General features: G+C 39.8%; 1 protein-coding gene across 1 annotated transcript; it reads right to left on the bottom strand.

The window, feature by feature from the left end:
* Positions 1–1,861: 1,861 nt before the first annotated feature.
* LOC115692218 (DNA repair protein recA homolog 1, chloroplastic) lies at positions 1,862–12,180 on the bottom strand. The gene is made up of 13 exons (XM_030619000.2): positions 11,851–12,180; positions 11,017–11,108; positions 10,696–10,771; positions 4,787–4,849; positions 4,524–4,653; positions 4,293–4,378; positions 4,085–4,210; positions 3,622–3,726; positions 3,440–3,490; positions 3,268–3,330; positions 3,109–3,185; positions 2,570–2,642; positions 1,862–2,407 (listed from the first exon to the last, which is right to left on the bottom strand). Exons 1-13 carry the CDS (start codon positions 12,088–12,090, stop codon positions 2,315–2,317), a joined length of 1,275 nt encoding a protein of 424 aa, XP_030474860.1. The 5' UTR covers positions 12,091–12,180; the 3' UTR covers positions 1,862–2,314.
* Between the last annotated feature and the right edge of the window lie 1,942 nt (positions 12,181–14,122).

Here is a 14,122-nt window from a genome sequence, read left to right as displayed (position 1 = left end):
AGCAGTTGCCCCGGAACAAATTTACTCAAAACCCTGTCAGCTTGATGTCCTTTGTAACGATATTCGGTGCTTCACGCTGCATTTCTTATTTACAGGGTCAGTATCTATCGAAATGCTGGAGTCGGGGAAAGGGCGTGCACCAGTTTGTGGACAAATATGGTGCCAATGTCGACGGATACAGGTAGCATCTTTCTTCTGTTACTTCCCTCCATTTTTTTTTTCTTTTGGTTTTTTGTGTCTCTCTTCACTGTCCATTTCCTGTAATGGGCATTGTCCTTCATGTCGGTTCAGGCAGCTGGGTCTGCTACTCAAATTTGTATTCAGCATACAATAAGAATTTCAAAGTAGGAATAGGCCTTTCCAGATACTGATATCTCCTCGATGGTGAGGCCAAGGCAAGCTTCACCGAAGGTGCCTCGTAATAAAATAGGGTGTTGGGTCATAGAGCAGAGAATGGAAACGAGGTTAACTTTGTCACCATGACCTCCTCTTTTTAAGGATTTTAAAAGCGAAATACAAAACCTTTCGTGGAGTTTTTACCGAGAGACGAGAAGCACATCTGTAATTTGTGTAATTCCTGTCCGGTGGGTGGTTGAGGCAGAAATTTCAAGGCTAGTTGAGTGAGCAGGAAAATATTTTATTAGAGCAAGATCGTTTATGTTCATCTGAGCATTCACCAAGTACATTGAAAAAGAACTGAACTCCAAGAGAGAAGGCTTGATGGATACTGAATATATTTGTTCAAGCTCCTAAATCAGAAAAAATGATATTTGCCTCACTGCACTCCTAACTGTAGTTTTTAGCATCTTGCGCAGGTTGCCTGCTGCCTCTGTCACTGCAAAGTATTTTTGTTGTTTGATGTTATATGACATGCATGGACAGATTGCCTCGTATAATGATTTGTTGATTTTTTGCCTCACCTCTAAACCCTTGTTTGATTCGTTACCATTTGTACAGTCCCATACACTCACCTGAAGAATGGTCTCCCAGTGGTGATGTCTATGTTGGTGGTTAGTAATTCTTATCCTACCAATTACATTGCGAGTGCCTAAGCGTTCAGGCTCAGAATTTAAATTTGGTATTCATCATTTTTAAGTGCCTACATTACGTTCCAGGTACGATAGGATTGCCCATTTGGCTCACTCGGGCCGGTCATCTTGCTGGAGGGGCTCTTCTTGTTTTCAACACCAGCGCTTTGGCACAATAAAACCAACACAGCATAAATCAATTCCCGCTGTTATATGTAGCTGCTGTAAAATATCTGAAGGTTATTGTACTTCATCCTTATGTAAAACCTTTTGTCTTGTGAAGGGTCATGAGAATGCATCATTTATGGTCTAACCAGATTTTCACAGGAACGTCCGATGATCTTTTTACTCATGTTTGTTCTAGATAAGAAGGTGTGAAACATTGGGAATGAGCGAGTACATTTTCAGAACAAGAAATCAAAGGATCGGGCTAAACTCCTCTTGTCAAGGAGTGTCGTACCATTGCGCAATTTCCCTGATGGTTGAGGGGAAAACCGCTATCAAGTGAAAAAGTCTGAGCAAGCTCTTATCTTTTCTTGTTCGTTACTTTACCCACTTTTGATTTTGATAGTAGTGCAAGTCACCAGCATAACAGACAAGTAAAATCCCAATGGGAGGAAATAAACGTGGCCATAAGTTTTTTGTTTTGCATCTGTAGTAGCTCTTTCAGATTTCACATATTAGCTTCTCTTTTTCCACTTTTCTTTCGGGTAGTTTGCTCTTTTCATCTCTTTACAATGCATAGAAAGTAGTACAATAGAACTACGACAAAACAAAGTACGTACACGAAAGATCCCAGAAAAGAAAGAAAAGACAAGGTAAAACAAGGTATCGACGCCCTCAGACGAATAGCAAAAGGGTGCGCATGGGAGTGCATGTGTCTGACTGGTTAGAGGCTTGTTATCATCACAACTTACGAGGCAAAATAATAGCAATGAATCGAGAAGGAAACTGAATATTGTATGTTCTCGCGAAAAAAGAGTCAAGCCCTCCCATCCTAACATCTATGAATCGCTCTTGATTTAAAATGGATAAAGCCCGGAATCAGAGCAACTCGGAGCTTCTGCCACTAAAGTCCCAAGAATTCCCGCATTTATAGCTGCTTCAAAGCCCTTTCGACTTAGGAGAATTTACCAGTCAACCATCAGAACATGCAGGGCTACCGAAACCGCCGTGGTCCACGGAAGAGCCATATTGAAATGTGCTTGGACACACGTCATAGTTCCCTCAGTCCATTCTAAGACATCCATGAACTGACCTTACGATCTCCATCTCATTGGATTTCCTCAGATGTCTTCTTCTTGAAGAGGCATGGGCAAGTTCTTACCATGAGGAGATCCCACAAGGCCGATGCCGTCTGCCATCCTCAACCGAACCATCTGGCATGCGGAAATGAAGACCGTTTCCATAAATCATTAAAACAATAGCAACTTAGCCACATGTTTAACCAAAACGGAAAGGGCATCTATCAACAATTGTCCAGCTCCATTAAACATCACAAGTGGATATTAACAAGGAAAGGAAGATCAGCAGCATCATACCTTCTCTATCTCCTCATATAAAGCAGGGTTTTCTCTCAGGTATTGTAATGCTTTGTCTCGTCCCTGCCCCAATCTTTTTGCAGAAATAAATAGCAGCAGAAAAGCAATTAGTAACAGCAATTGTGTATCTCAAGAAAAGTAGATTGATGCTTTACTTTTAAAAAGCTTTCCAAATATTAAAAATCTCAAAACAAACAGAGAATTAAGTGTTTCTACTCAACTAACAAATTCTAAAAGTTGATATTCTCAATACCCAGCAATGAAAGAATGATGGAACACGCGAAAGAAATGGGTTTCTGGTGTTCTAGCAAGCAGACGCAGTTGGTCATCAATAACATAGTCATTGGCAGAAACAGCATTTTCGCCAAGGAAGAAAGAAGTTGAGAAATATGCTAGGTGTTGCTCAAAATTGAAAGTATTATGTCTGCTTCATGTTAGATCCAAGAGAGACCCATAATGGCAGTGCATGTCCAAAACGAGAAAATTACAATTGTAGGAAAAAAGGCTTTTCAATCAAAATAAGAACTTCAGATACAAACCTATGGTCCCCATAACTATACCAAGCGCCCTTCTTAGCCACGACATCCATCATTTCAGCACAATCCAAAATGCATCCCTGCATGTCAAAGTACAATATTAGATTCAAAGTTCAAAAACGACGCATTGGCAAAGACAAGTTTTTTTAATAAAACACTAACCAGTTTACTCACTCCCTCGCCGAATATTATTTCAAATTCAGCCTGCTTGTATGGCCTTGACACCTGCAACAGATTTACAATTATTAAGGACAATAGATCTCCATTCAAATGGACAAAATAGTTAAGGAGATAAAAATGCAGTTGACAATGTAGATATCTGAGGCTGGAATACCTTACTCTTCTGAACTCTCACTCGAACGCGAACTCCAATTTCTTCATCAGCCTACAATAGCCCAAAGTTGGTCCCATACGTTTTACTTTTGCACATATATGAATCAATGAGATAGCTTATCGAAGGAAAGGGGTTAAGTAAACAGATAAGCCTCCATCAATGCAGAGCCAAATCATACTTACAGACTTAATCTTCCCAGTCGAACGTATTTCCAGGCGAACTGAGGCGAAAAACTTCAGTGCTATTCCTCCACTAGTAACTTCAGGATTGCCATAGTACACACCAATCTAACACAAAAGAAGGCTTTACTTAGCTCTATGGAAAAATCAATCATAACCAGTGTTGTTAAATATGGACATTGCGCAAACTGATTAGGTTGGCAGCTCATAGACCAACGGTTGTTAAAACTTGACCAGAATGGTTCATTAGAGAAAGTCAACCTGACCTAAGTGTAACTGGTTAAACCAGCCAGCGTACAGATCATCACTACATTGGCAAACACTATTGAGAAAACTGAAAAGAATGTTGAATGATGATCTAAGGAATGTCAAATTCTTGTGATTGAAGAAAGTTTAACGGTCTTCAATCACAAGAGTTATGATGTTCTCCATATGCAAAGACGACAACATTATCAACTATTCATACCTTATATCTTATTTGATTTAAAAATATAAGGGTACATCCAGCTTTAGAGGCATTTCCAGACATCTTACGCAAAGCTTGACTCATCAGCCGGGCTTGCAAACCCATCTGCTGCATTCCTATCTCGCCCTATTATAAGAAAACAGTGACGCAGTGCTACGGCAATTTTTTACGTTAAAAACAACCAAAGGAAATAAAGCATGACAGCCACCTCAATCTCCGCTCGTGGAGTGAGAGCAGAGACAGAATCAACGCAAATAAGATCTACTGCTCCAGAGCGGCACATACGATCTGCAACTGCAAGGATTGGTGAGAAAAATTAGTACACGCATAGTGAGCCTACAGAGAAAATATACCAAGCATCATTTCCATGATACTGGTTTTTGTCAGATTGAGAAGACAATCTGCAGCCAAAGTTACAATGCTAAGGAGGACATATTACTCTCTAATGCCATTTCTCCATGATCAGGTTGGCACACGATCAAATTTTCTACATCCACTCCCAAGGCTTTAGAATATGCTGGATCAAAAGCATGCTCTGCATCAACAAGCATTGCATTGCCACCTTGTTTCTGCAACATTAGCACATAAAAGCTGAATGTTGGTTTAAAAAACAGATATTGCCATTGATAATCATTTTGCTCTGGGGACCAAACATAAGAGATAACATGAAACAGGGAGGAAAAAAGGAGCATGTTATCAAACCTGAACTTCAGCAATTGCATGGAGTGCTAAGGTGGTCTTTCCACTACTTTCTGGTCCAAAAATCTGTACAAATAAAAAGAATGCAGTTTTGATACATTTTAATCAAGATTTGCCACACAGGAAAGGAGGAAAAGGAGGAGTTGCACCAATAATAATGATCCATATGCAACGGGAAAAAGCATAATCCTATTCTCAATCTCAAATTCTAATAAGAGTGGTTCACTCAGATGCATCAAGACAATTCAAGAGGAAAATCATTGTCCAGATATTTCTTACTAAATCAGATATGGCATTTTGGTCATGTAGCTAATCGAAGAAGTGCTGCAAAGCTAATAAGTATGATGATCTCAGAAAATTGCTCATCAGCAGATATTTCAAAAGTTCAACAGCTAAAACCTTTTGAACAAAAGCCAAAGTGATGCCCAGCTAATTAGCATAGTTATCACGGAGAACTCATCCTAGGCGGAAAACTCACAATTAGAATGTAGAAAGCAGAAGCCTTGCGCAAAAAGTCCAAAATGCTTAATTTTTACAATCATTCTCCCATAATAAGTGCCCGCAATGGCCTGATTAAGAGGCAGTTCAAAATTTAGATAACTGAACCTAACAACACCCTAATTTTCTTATTTATGACTATCTATTAACTACTGACTAATATCCATAAATATACTTCAACAGATGCATTAATAAGTTGTTGCGGATCCTTAGCAGATTTTTAGGATTTAGTTTTTTACCTATTTCAGTTAGGATTTGTTTTTAAAATTCTTCTTATCATTAGGGATAAATATCTTAATTATTTTACTTGTATTTTGGGATCTTACTGTTTTTCTGTTCCTAGAGATAAGCTTCTACAGCTTATAAATTTGTAAGTAGCGATTCAATAAATAACACAATTTTAGCTTGTCTTTTCTCCTTCAACCAACTCAACATGGTATCAGAGCGTGGTTTTTCTGATCTGTAAAGTTGAGAAAAAACCATGGTAAAGACTGCCATGACAGGGGCAAGCAGAGGAGCAGACTCGGATCGTTCTACGATCATCACGTCCTCCTCTACAATTGCTCCTACTCCTTCTTTCCTTGATCAATCCCTCTCCTCTCCTCAAATTACCTCACTCAAATTAAATGGAAAAAACTTCCTCTCTTGGTCTCGGTCAGTCCTAATGGTCGTTAAAGGAAGGGGTAAGCTCGGATATCTCTTAGGTACTCTATCAAAACCAGACTCAAAGGATCCTGCTTTCGAGACATGGGATGCCAACAACAACATTGTTATGTCATGGCTAATCAATTCCATGACAGAAAAAATCCAAAGTAGCTGTCTCTACTACTCCTCAGCGGCCGAACTCTGGAACTATCTAAATTTGGCATATTCCGACCTTGATAATTCATCTCAAGTATTTGAACTTCGGAATGCAGCAAGGAATCTACTGCAGGGAGAAGCCGATGTGACAGAATACTACACCTCACTGGTAAAGATCTGGCAGGAATTAGATCTTCATGATGACTGTTCTATGGCCTGTGCTACATGTACCAAGAAATATCAGGACCGAATGGCAAAGGAGAGGGCATACGATTTCTTGGCAGGTCTAAATAGAGATCTTGATGAGGTTCGAGGTCGTCTTCTTGGAATCAAACCATTACCATGTATAGAGGAGATTTTTTCTGAGGTCAGGCGTGAAGAATCAAGGAAGCGCGTGATGTTAGGCAGCAACAAATCTGATATAACAGCCCCAGAATCATCAGCCCTTGTTTCTCGTCGTAATGATCACAACAAGGCTGATCAAAGAGGAGAACTGAGGTCAAACAAACGCCAAGGAAATCTCTGGTGTGATTATTGCCAAAGAACTAATCATACCAGGGACAAATGCTGGAAACTCCATGGCAAGCCTGGAGATTTGAAAAATAATAGACCTCATAACACTAGAGGATACTCGGCTTCTACGGATGTGTCACCGAAGCATGAAGATCATCCGATCCAGCTTCCCCTCAATAAGCAGCAGATAGAGCAATTATATAAATTGCTCACTCCCCCGACAACTCCACAAAATCCTCTTGCTGCAAGCACTTCTCTGCTTGCTCAGAAAGGTACTTTTTTAACTGCTCTCTCTGGGGGATCTACTGGTTGTGATCCATGGATAATAGATTCCGGAGCTACTGATCATATGACTGGATCAGAAAATATTTTTTCTACATATCAACCAAGTCCGGGTAACATTAAAGTGAAAATTGCAGATGGTTCCCTTGCCTCTATTGCAGGGTCGGGTACTGTCCATTTGAGCCCGACAATTTGCTTAGTAAATGTTCTCCATGTCCCTAAGTTGACTTGCAATCTCCTTTCCATTAGTAAGCTCTCAAGGGATTTGAATTGTATGGCTCAGTTCTCACCATCTATTTGTGAATTTCAGGACTTGAGTTCGGGGAAGAGGATTGGCAGTGCTAAGGAACACGATGGACTTTATTATTTTGTTTCAGATTTCTGCATTAATAAAAATGTTTTCAATGTTAGTTGTGAATCTTTTCCAACGACTCGTGAAAAACATCTCATGTTATTACATTTCAGACTTGGACATCCGAGCTTTGGATATATGAAACAATTATTTCCATCATTATTCCTTTCAAGTGATGTTTTTCAATGTGATATATGCCAATTAGCTAAACATAACCGCTCTTCCTACTCATCTCATGAACATATCCCATCCTCACCATTTTCTTTGATACACAGTGACTTATGGGGACCTTCACGTGTTACAACTAATACGGGAAAAAGGTGGTTCATTACTTTTATAGATGATCATACCCGTCTTACTTGGGTATATCTATTAAAAGACAAGAGTGAAGTTTCTCATATCTTTCAAATATTCCATACCATGGTTAAAACTCAGTTCGGTACTAATATCAAAATCTTTCGTACTGATAATGGTACAGAATACTTCAACTCCACTCTTGGGAAATACTTGGAATCCAACGGCATCATTCACCAAAGTTCTTGTGTCCGTACCCCAAAACAGAATGGTGTTGCTGAACGCAAAAACAGACACTTGTTAGAGGTAGCCCGTTCCCTCATGTTTACAACTAATGTACCTACATATCTTTGGGGGGATTCTATCCTTACAGCTTGTTACCTAATTAACCGGTTACCCTCACGAGTTCACAAGTATGAGACACCAATCAACATTCTTTGCAAAACTTTCCCAGATCACCAAATTGTCTCCTCCTTACCACTGAAAGTTTTCGGTTGCAAGTGTTTTATTCATATCACTGATCCTTCTCGTTCAAAGCTTGAACCTCGAGCCATTCCATGCATATTTCTCGGTTACTCCTCCACAAAAAAAGGTTACAAGTGTTTTATTCCCCAACATAAAAAATACATTATCTCTATGGATATTACCTTTTTTGAACAGCAACCTTTTTTCAAGAATTCTCTTCAGGGGGAGAAACCAGTAAATATAGAGGAAGACAATTCTTGGGACACAATCACTGAATCCTTTACGCTCACTGAATCTGTCCCTACCGTCCCTACATTGCCTACAATGCCTGAATCATTATCTCAACCTATCACTCTACCCACTATACCATCATCTACTGAAACCAATATTGAAATAGAAACTGTGTCTCCTTCTACCTCTGAGACCGTACCAAACAGTCCTGAAACCGTACCCAATAGCCCACAATTACACACTGAATTACGTGTTTATTCACGTAGAAATTTGAAACAAAATAAGGAGACCATTGTGCAACCCGAAAGCAGTCAATTCTTGGACCCGGATCAGTCTAATAAGGTTAGTGAGCTCGACATTCCCATTGCTGTTAGAAAGGGTGTAAGATCATGTACACAACATCCTATTTCTAATTATGTTTCCTATGGACATCTATCTCCTTCTTTTAGAGCCTTTGTTACAAGGGTTTCAGGTGAAAATCTTCCTAAGGATATTCATAATGCGTTAAAAGAACCACAATGGAAGAAAGCTGTATTTGAGGAGATGAGTGCCCTTGAGAAGAATAACACCTGGGATATTGTTGAAAAACCCAAGGGGAAGACTCCAGTAGGGTGCAAATGGGTTTTTACAGTTAAATACAAATCTGATGGCTCGGTGGAAAGGTACAAAGCAAGATTAGTCGCCAAGGGTTTCACCCAAACATACGGGATTGATTACGGGGAGACGTTTGCACCTGTAGCGAAGCTGAATACTATACGAGTAATTCTCTCTCTTGCAGCAAACCTTGATTGGAAACTACAACAACTCGATGTCAAGAATGCATTCCTAAACGGTGATTTGGAAGAAGAAGTTTATACGAATCTTCCGCCAGGATTTGATGATGCGAAGAAGTATGGAAAGGTTTGCAGATTGAACAAAGCTCTTTATGGGTTGAAACAATCTCCTAGAGCCTGGTTTGGGAGATTCACTAAAGCCGTCTTACAACAAGGATATTGTCAAGCACAGACGGATCACACTCTTTTTTATAGACATAAGGAAGGTAAGAGTACTATCCTTATTGTTTATGTTGACGACATCATCTTAACAGGTAATGACGAAGAGGAAATGTCAAGGTTGAAGGGGAAGTTAGCTGCTGAATTCGAAATTAAGGACTTGGGATCCTTAAGATATTTTCTTGGAATGGAATTTGCAAGAAATAGAGAAGGTATTTCCGTTACCCAAAGAAAGTATGTATTGGATTTATTGAAAGAAACAGGGATGCTTGGCTCTAAACCTGTTGATACTCCAATTGAACCATTAAGCAAAACCGGGCAGAAAGTCGATGGGACATCTGTAGATAAAGGAAGGTATCAACGTTTGGTAGGTAAACTCATTTATCTTTCACATACCAGACCTGATATAGCATTTGCTGTAAGTGTGGTAAGTCAGTATATGCATGATCCTACTGAAGAAGATATGGAAGCTGTCTTTAGAATTTTGAAATACTTGAAGGGTACACCTGGAAAGGGGCTGTTTTTCAGAAAAAATGAGAATAGATTAATTGAAGGATATACAGATGCTGATTGGGCAGGATCAGTGGAAGATAGGAGATCAACTTCTGGTTATTGTACTTTTATTTGGGGCAATCTTGTAACCTGGAGGAGTAAGAAGCAGAGTGTTGTGGCTAGAAGCAGTGCAGAGGCAGAATTTCGAGCTTTGGCACACGGAGTTTGTGAACTTATTTGGCTGAGTCGTCTTATGAAAGAGTTACAAGTTCAAGGGGAGCTGCCTATGAGGATGTATTGTGATAACAAGGCTGCTATTAGTATTGCTCATAATCCAGTTCATCATGATCGCACTAAACATGTAGAGGTAGATAGACACTTCATCAAAGAAAAGATAGAAGATGGAATTATCAGTCTAACATACGTCCCTACCGGGAATCAAACAGCTGACATTTTGACTAAGGGCCTATCCAGAAAAATGTTTGAAAGTCTACTTGACAAGCTGGGTATGTACGATCTGTACAACTCAGCTTGAGGGGGAGTGTTGCGGATCCTTAGCAGATTTTTAGGATTTAGTTTTTTACCTATTTCAGTTAGGATTTGTTTTTAAAATTCTTCTTATCATTAGGGATAAATATCTTATTTATTTTACTTGTATTTTGGGATCTTACTGTTTTTCTGTTCCTAGAGATAAGCTTCTACAGCTTATAAATTTGTAAGTAGCGATTCAATAAATAACACAATTTTAGCTTGTCTTTTCTCCTTCAACCAACTCAACATAAGTAATCAACTTCATGCCGATTATCAGCTTCTCTAGAACAGATTGTTTAGCCCCGCATAATCGACTTTAAAGATCACTTAGCAAGAAGCAACTACAACAATATTTTGTGTCTTACACACGGCTGGATAAACTAAGAGCAACATATGGCAAGGACTTCATGGTAAGATAAAAATTTGGAGAAAAGATAGACGCAAAAGCAAAGGAGAGATACCTCTACAATTCTTCCTTTGGGAAGGCCTCCACCTAAAGCTAAATCTAGAGTCAAACATCCACTAGGAAATGTCTCGCTGTCTTGCAAGAGAGAAAGCAAGTGTAAGTGTACTTCACTAAACCATCACAACCAAATAATGCAGCAAAACTACACCATGCTGGCCAAAGAGATGAACAGCACAGGATTTGATATCACACAACCACATATTTGCTACTCTAACATGGCATCGGGTAATGCACCTGCCAACATTCTACGAGTTACGCACGCGTAAAAGCCAAAATAGATAGAAGGAAGAAACATAGCGAAGAAGAGATCACGTACACCAGCGCACCACCGGCACTGCCCAACCTCGTAACACTTCCTTTTCCAAAAGAGCTGTTTATGTCATTCATCGCGGCTTCCAAAGCTTTTTGCTAGAAATCAGAAAACGAAAAAGGCCCATATCAGAAGCAGTTTTTAAAGATCGACAAGGCCAAACAAATGCCTAAATTCTTCGCGATCATGCGTCAGTAGATAAATGAAAGATGATACAGGACTAGCTTTTTTTGCGCGCCTGTTTTAGACTCTTGAAATATTGTAGCACTCTATCCAAATCACAATTGACAACGTCCATAGTACGCGGCCTTGTTTTCCAGCGGCAGATTCACAAAGGTGGAAATTGATAACAGCTATAGTATAATGCAGCGGCCTACTTTAACAGGTCCCTTCCATGACCATCACCCAATCCGTTACGGCCCTGTGCTGATGAACTTGGGACTACATGCCATGACAGCAAATGTCCCAATGTGATATAGTATACTGGTGCTAGTAACCTTCTGGTAACTTTCCAAACGGATTGAGCGATGGTCACGGACCATAGAAAAAGCCCCCTTTTAGCTTTATCAAAGCAATGACACTAGCAAAGCAAGATAGCAACAAACAAGCGGAACACAGCATAGTGGCAATTCCATGCCCACCCTGTTCTGAACGAGAAACTCAAAAATAGAGGTACCCTCTCGACAAGAAGACAGAAAATTCAAAACGTCCACTCCTCCTTAAGAACCGAAAGTTAGCATCATCTTTCTCACGGTACTGCGCGATTCCTGGACATTACGAGCGAGCACCAACGTAAAATACGACCGAAGCGGTCTTTTTCCGATCAGTGTCTCGTCTCACCCGGTCGAGGAAGCGCGAGTCGGGGTCGAAAGGGAAGGCGGAGCCGTTCACCCTGCCCTCGAGCTCGCACTGAACCTTGAGCTTCGGCTCCACTGATCTGGCGAGGGAGCGGGCGCGGGGAGCACCGAACCGCGGGGGTTGGACGAACGGCCTGGTTTTGAGAGCGGCGAACGGGGGGGGCTTCAGAGAGGACGCCGCCTCCGTGGTCGGAGCAATGATGCGGGAATTCAGAAGCTCCATTGGAGCAGGCAGACACCGAGAAGCAGAAGCAGAAGCTGGTTTCTTTCTTGCAAGGGTATATGCTAATTTGTTCTTTGTTTCATTAGTGTGTGTGTGTCAGGGTCGGGGGGGAACTTGAGGACTCGAAGGCGTCGGATTCGGATATTTAACACTTTTTGCTTCTTTTTTTCTGTTTTTTCTTTTGTGCCTATTTTGCCATTTGGAAAAATAAAAAATGGGAGGAGACGAAAAAAAAAATTTGGGGAAAATGAAGATATGGAGAGAGGTTTTCTTAAAATTTGTCTGAAGGCGTATAAATTCAACTTGGGGAAATTGAATGGATTTGATTCACTGTTGTGCTCTGAAACCTTATTTATGTAATTTGTCGAGTGAAAATGACTATAGATTTCGTGAAATGAATTCGATCTTTTTATCTATCGACTTGTGTATTGTTTATTGGTAAAACAACGTAGATGTACGAGCTATGGAAAGGTAATCAAATAAAATGGTGTTTGTTTTTGTTTTGCTATTTGTACATGCATAAAAATCGGGAAAAAGCGCTGGAAAGGTAATTGGATGAAGGGGCGTCGCTAAGGATTTTCAATAAATGGTTGCCAATCTTTTGATGATCACCAAATAAAATAAAAAAAGTAATCTTGCCCTTTAAATCTAAAAGTTTTAATTTTTTGGGTGTTACGGTATTTTGTATGAGAGTTTCGAAAAAAAATACAAGATAGTGTGATCCAAGGACTATTCCTTCGATGGATCAAAGCATTGTCCATCGATGAAGTGCAATCGTGCGAGAGGTAAGTGCTGGGGAAGAGGAGAAAGAAATGTTATCGTATGTATCAAATGTTAACTATAATCAATTCAGTTTTAAATTTGACAAAAAATGACAAAAAAAAAAAAGACAAATGTGCCTCCCATAAGCGTGTGTTTTGGGGCAAAAAATACGAATATGAGAGAATAAATGTTAAAGAGCTTGTCTAGATAGATTTTTACTTTTCATTTTTGACTGGACCTAAATCTTACGATGGACGCACTTTGACTTTTTTTCAACCCTAAACATTTGAATTACACAATATGCAAGTATTGCACAAAGATTCACATACAATTTTTTTTTTCATAACTTTTTGAAATTCGACGGCAGGGAAAAATGATACATTTTTTTTTTTACTTCAAAACTTAATCATCAAGAAACATGCCCTTAAAAAGTGAAGAAAGTGGGTGGGAGCAAAGAATGTTCAACCTCATATCGGGCTTTCAGTTCATGAGTAGCCAGAACGGGCCCTCCAAGGTGGACTCCCCCTGTTCCTTTTCTGGTTTTTAGATGGTGGGTTTGAACATAACTCGGGCTTTCTTTTGGGCTGCTGAGTTTGGATTGGACTCATGTGCATACTAAAAGAGCTGAAAACGTTGAAGGTCTCTTGAGGTTTCAGGGAAAAAAACCCAGACAAAACACCAGCTGAGACAGCTCACAGAATCCGATGTTTTCACATGCCGGTTACCAATCTATTCTCGTTCGAAACAAGCACATTTTACCGATGAAATGATGAACGAACTCCGTGCTTAATTACCAGGAAATTAGAACATCTTTACATCACATGTTTCTGAGAGGCAAGAAGCGCATCTTGAAAATATTAAATTTGTATGATAAAACATTGCGGATCTCTAATAAACTATAGGCTGGTTCCCGATACCAATCGTAGTAAATAAGGACTCATTGTATAACTAGCATCGTAAATCCTGTTCATTATTGTCGACCGACTTTATTGCCCCCCACCACCACCAAAAAATATAAATAAATAGAAAACAAATAAATAGAAAACATCGATTCACTTTCCCTAGAACCAACTTTTTACAAGTACAGTTTATGGGATCCAAGTTTACCATAAGGGTCATTCATATTTCAAACCACACATAGACATTTGCACCTGTCTTAGCTACTGTTGATCTGTAGCTAGGTCACTGTCTCGAGAAAAAAGAAGAAAACAGGCTCATCGTGAACCTACAAAAAATGGGGTAGTGGTGGAAGAACTTGCTGACTTTGGAG

The sequence above is a fragment of the Syzygium oleosum genome, unplaced genomic scaffold (genome assembly GCF_021117445.2).
Source record: "Syzygium oleosum isolate NSW1041296 unplaced genomic scaffold, Sole_v2.1 Sole_v2.13, whole genome shotgun sequence".
Lineage (NCBI taxonomy): Eukaryota > Viridiplantae > Streptophyta > Magnoliopsida > Myrtales > Myrtaceae > Syzygium > Syzygium oleosum.
The sequence above is the reverse complement of the archived record's forward strand: the minus strand, read 5'-3'. Positions and strand labels throughout refer to the sequence as shown.

Excerpts from the sequence above, each read along its gene's own strand:
- LOC115692218 (XM_030619000.2), bottom strand. The coding sequence starts at position 12,090 with ATGGAGCTTCTGAATTCCCGCATCATTGCTCCGACCACGGAGGCGGCG. Across the intron at positions 4,654-4,786 it reads ATGCAATTGCTGAAGTTCAG|AAACAAGGTGGCAATGCAAT; the intron begins GTTTGATAACAT and ends CTAATGTTGCAG. Across the intron at positions 3,186-3,267 it reads GCGAGGGAGTGAGTAAACTG|GGATGCATTTTGGATTGTGC; the intron begins GTTAGTGTTTTA and ends TTTGACATGCAG.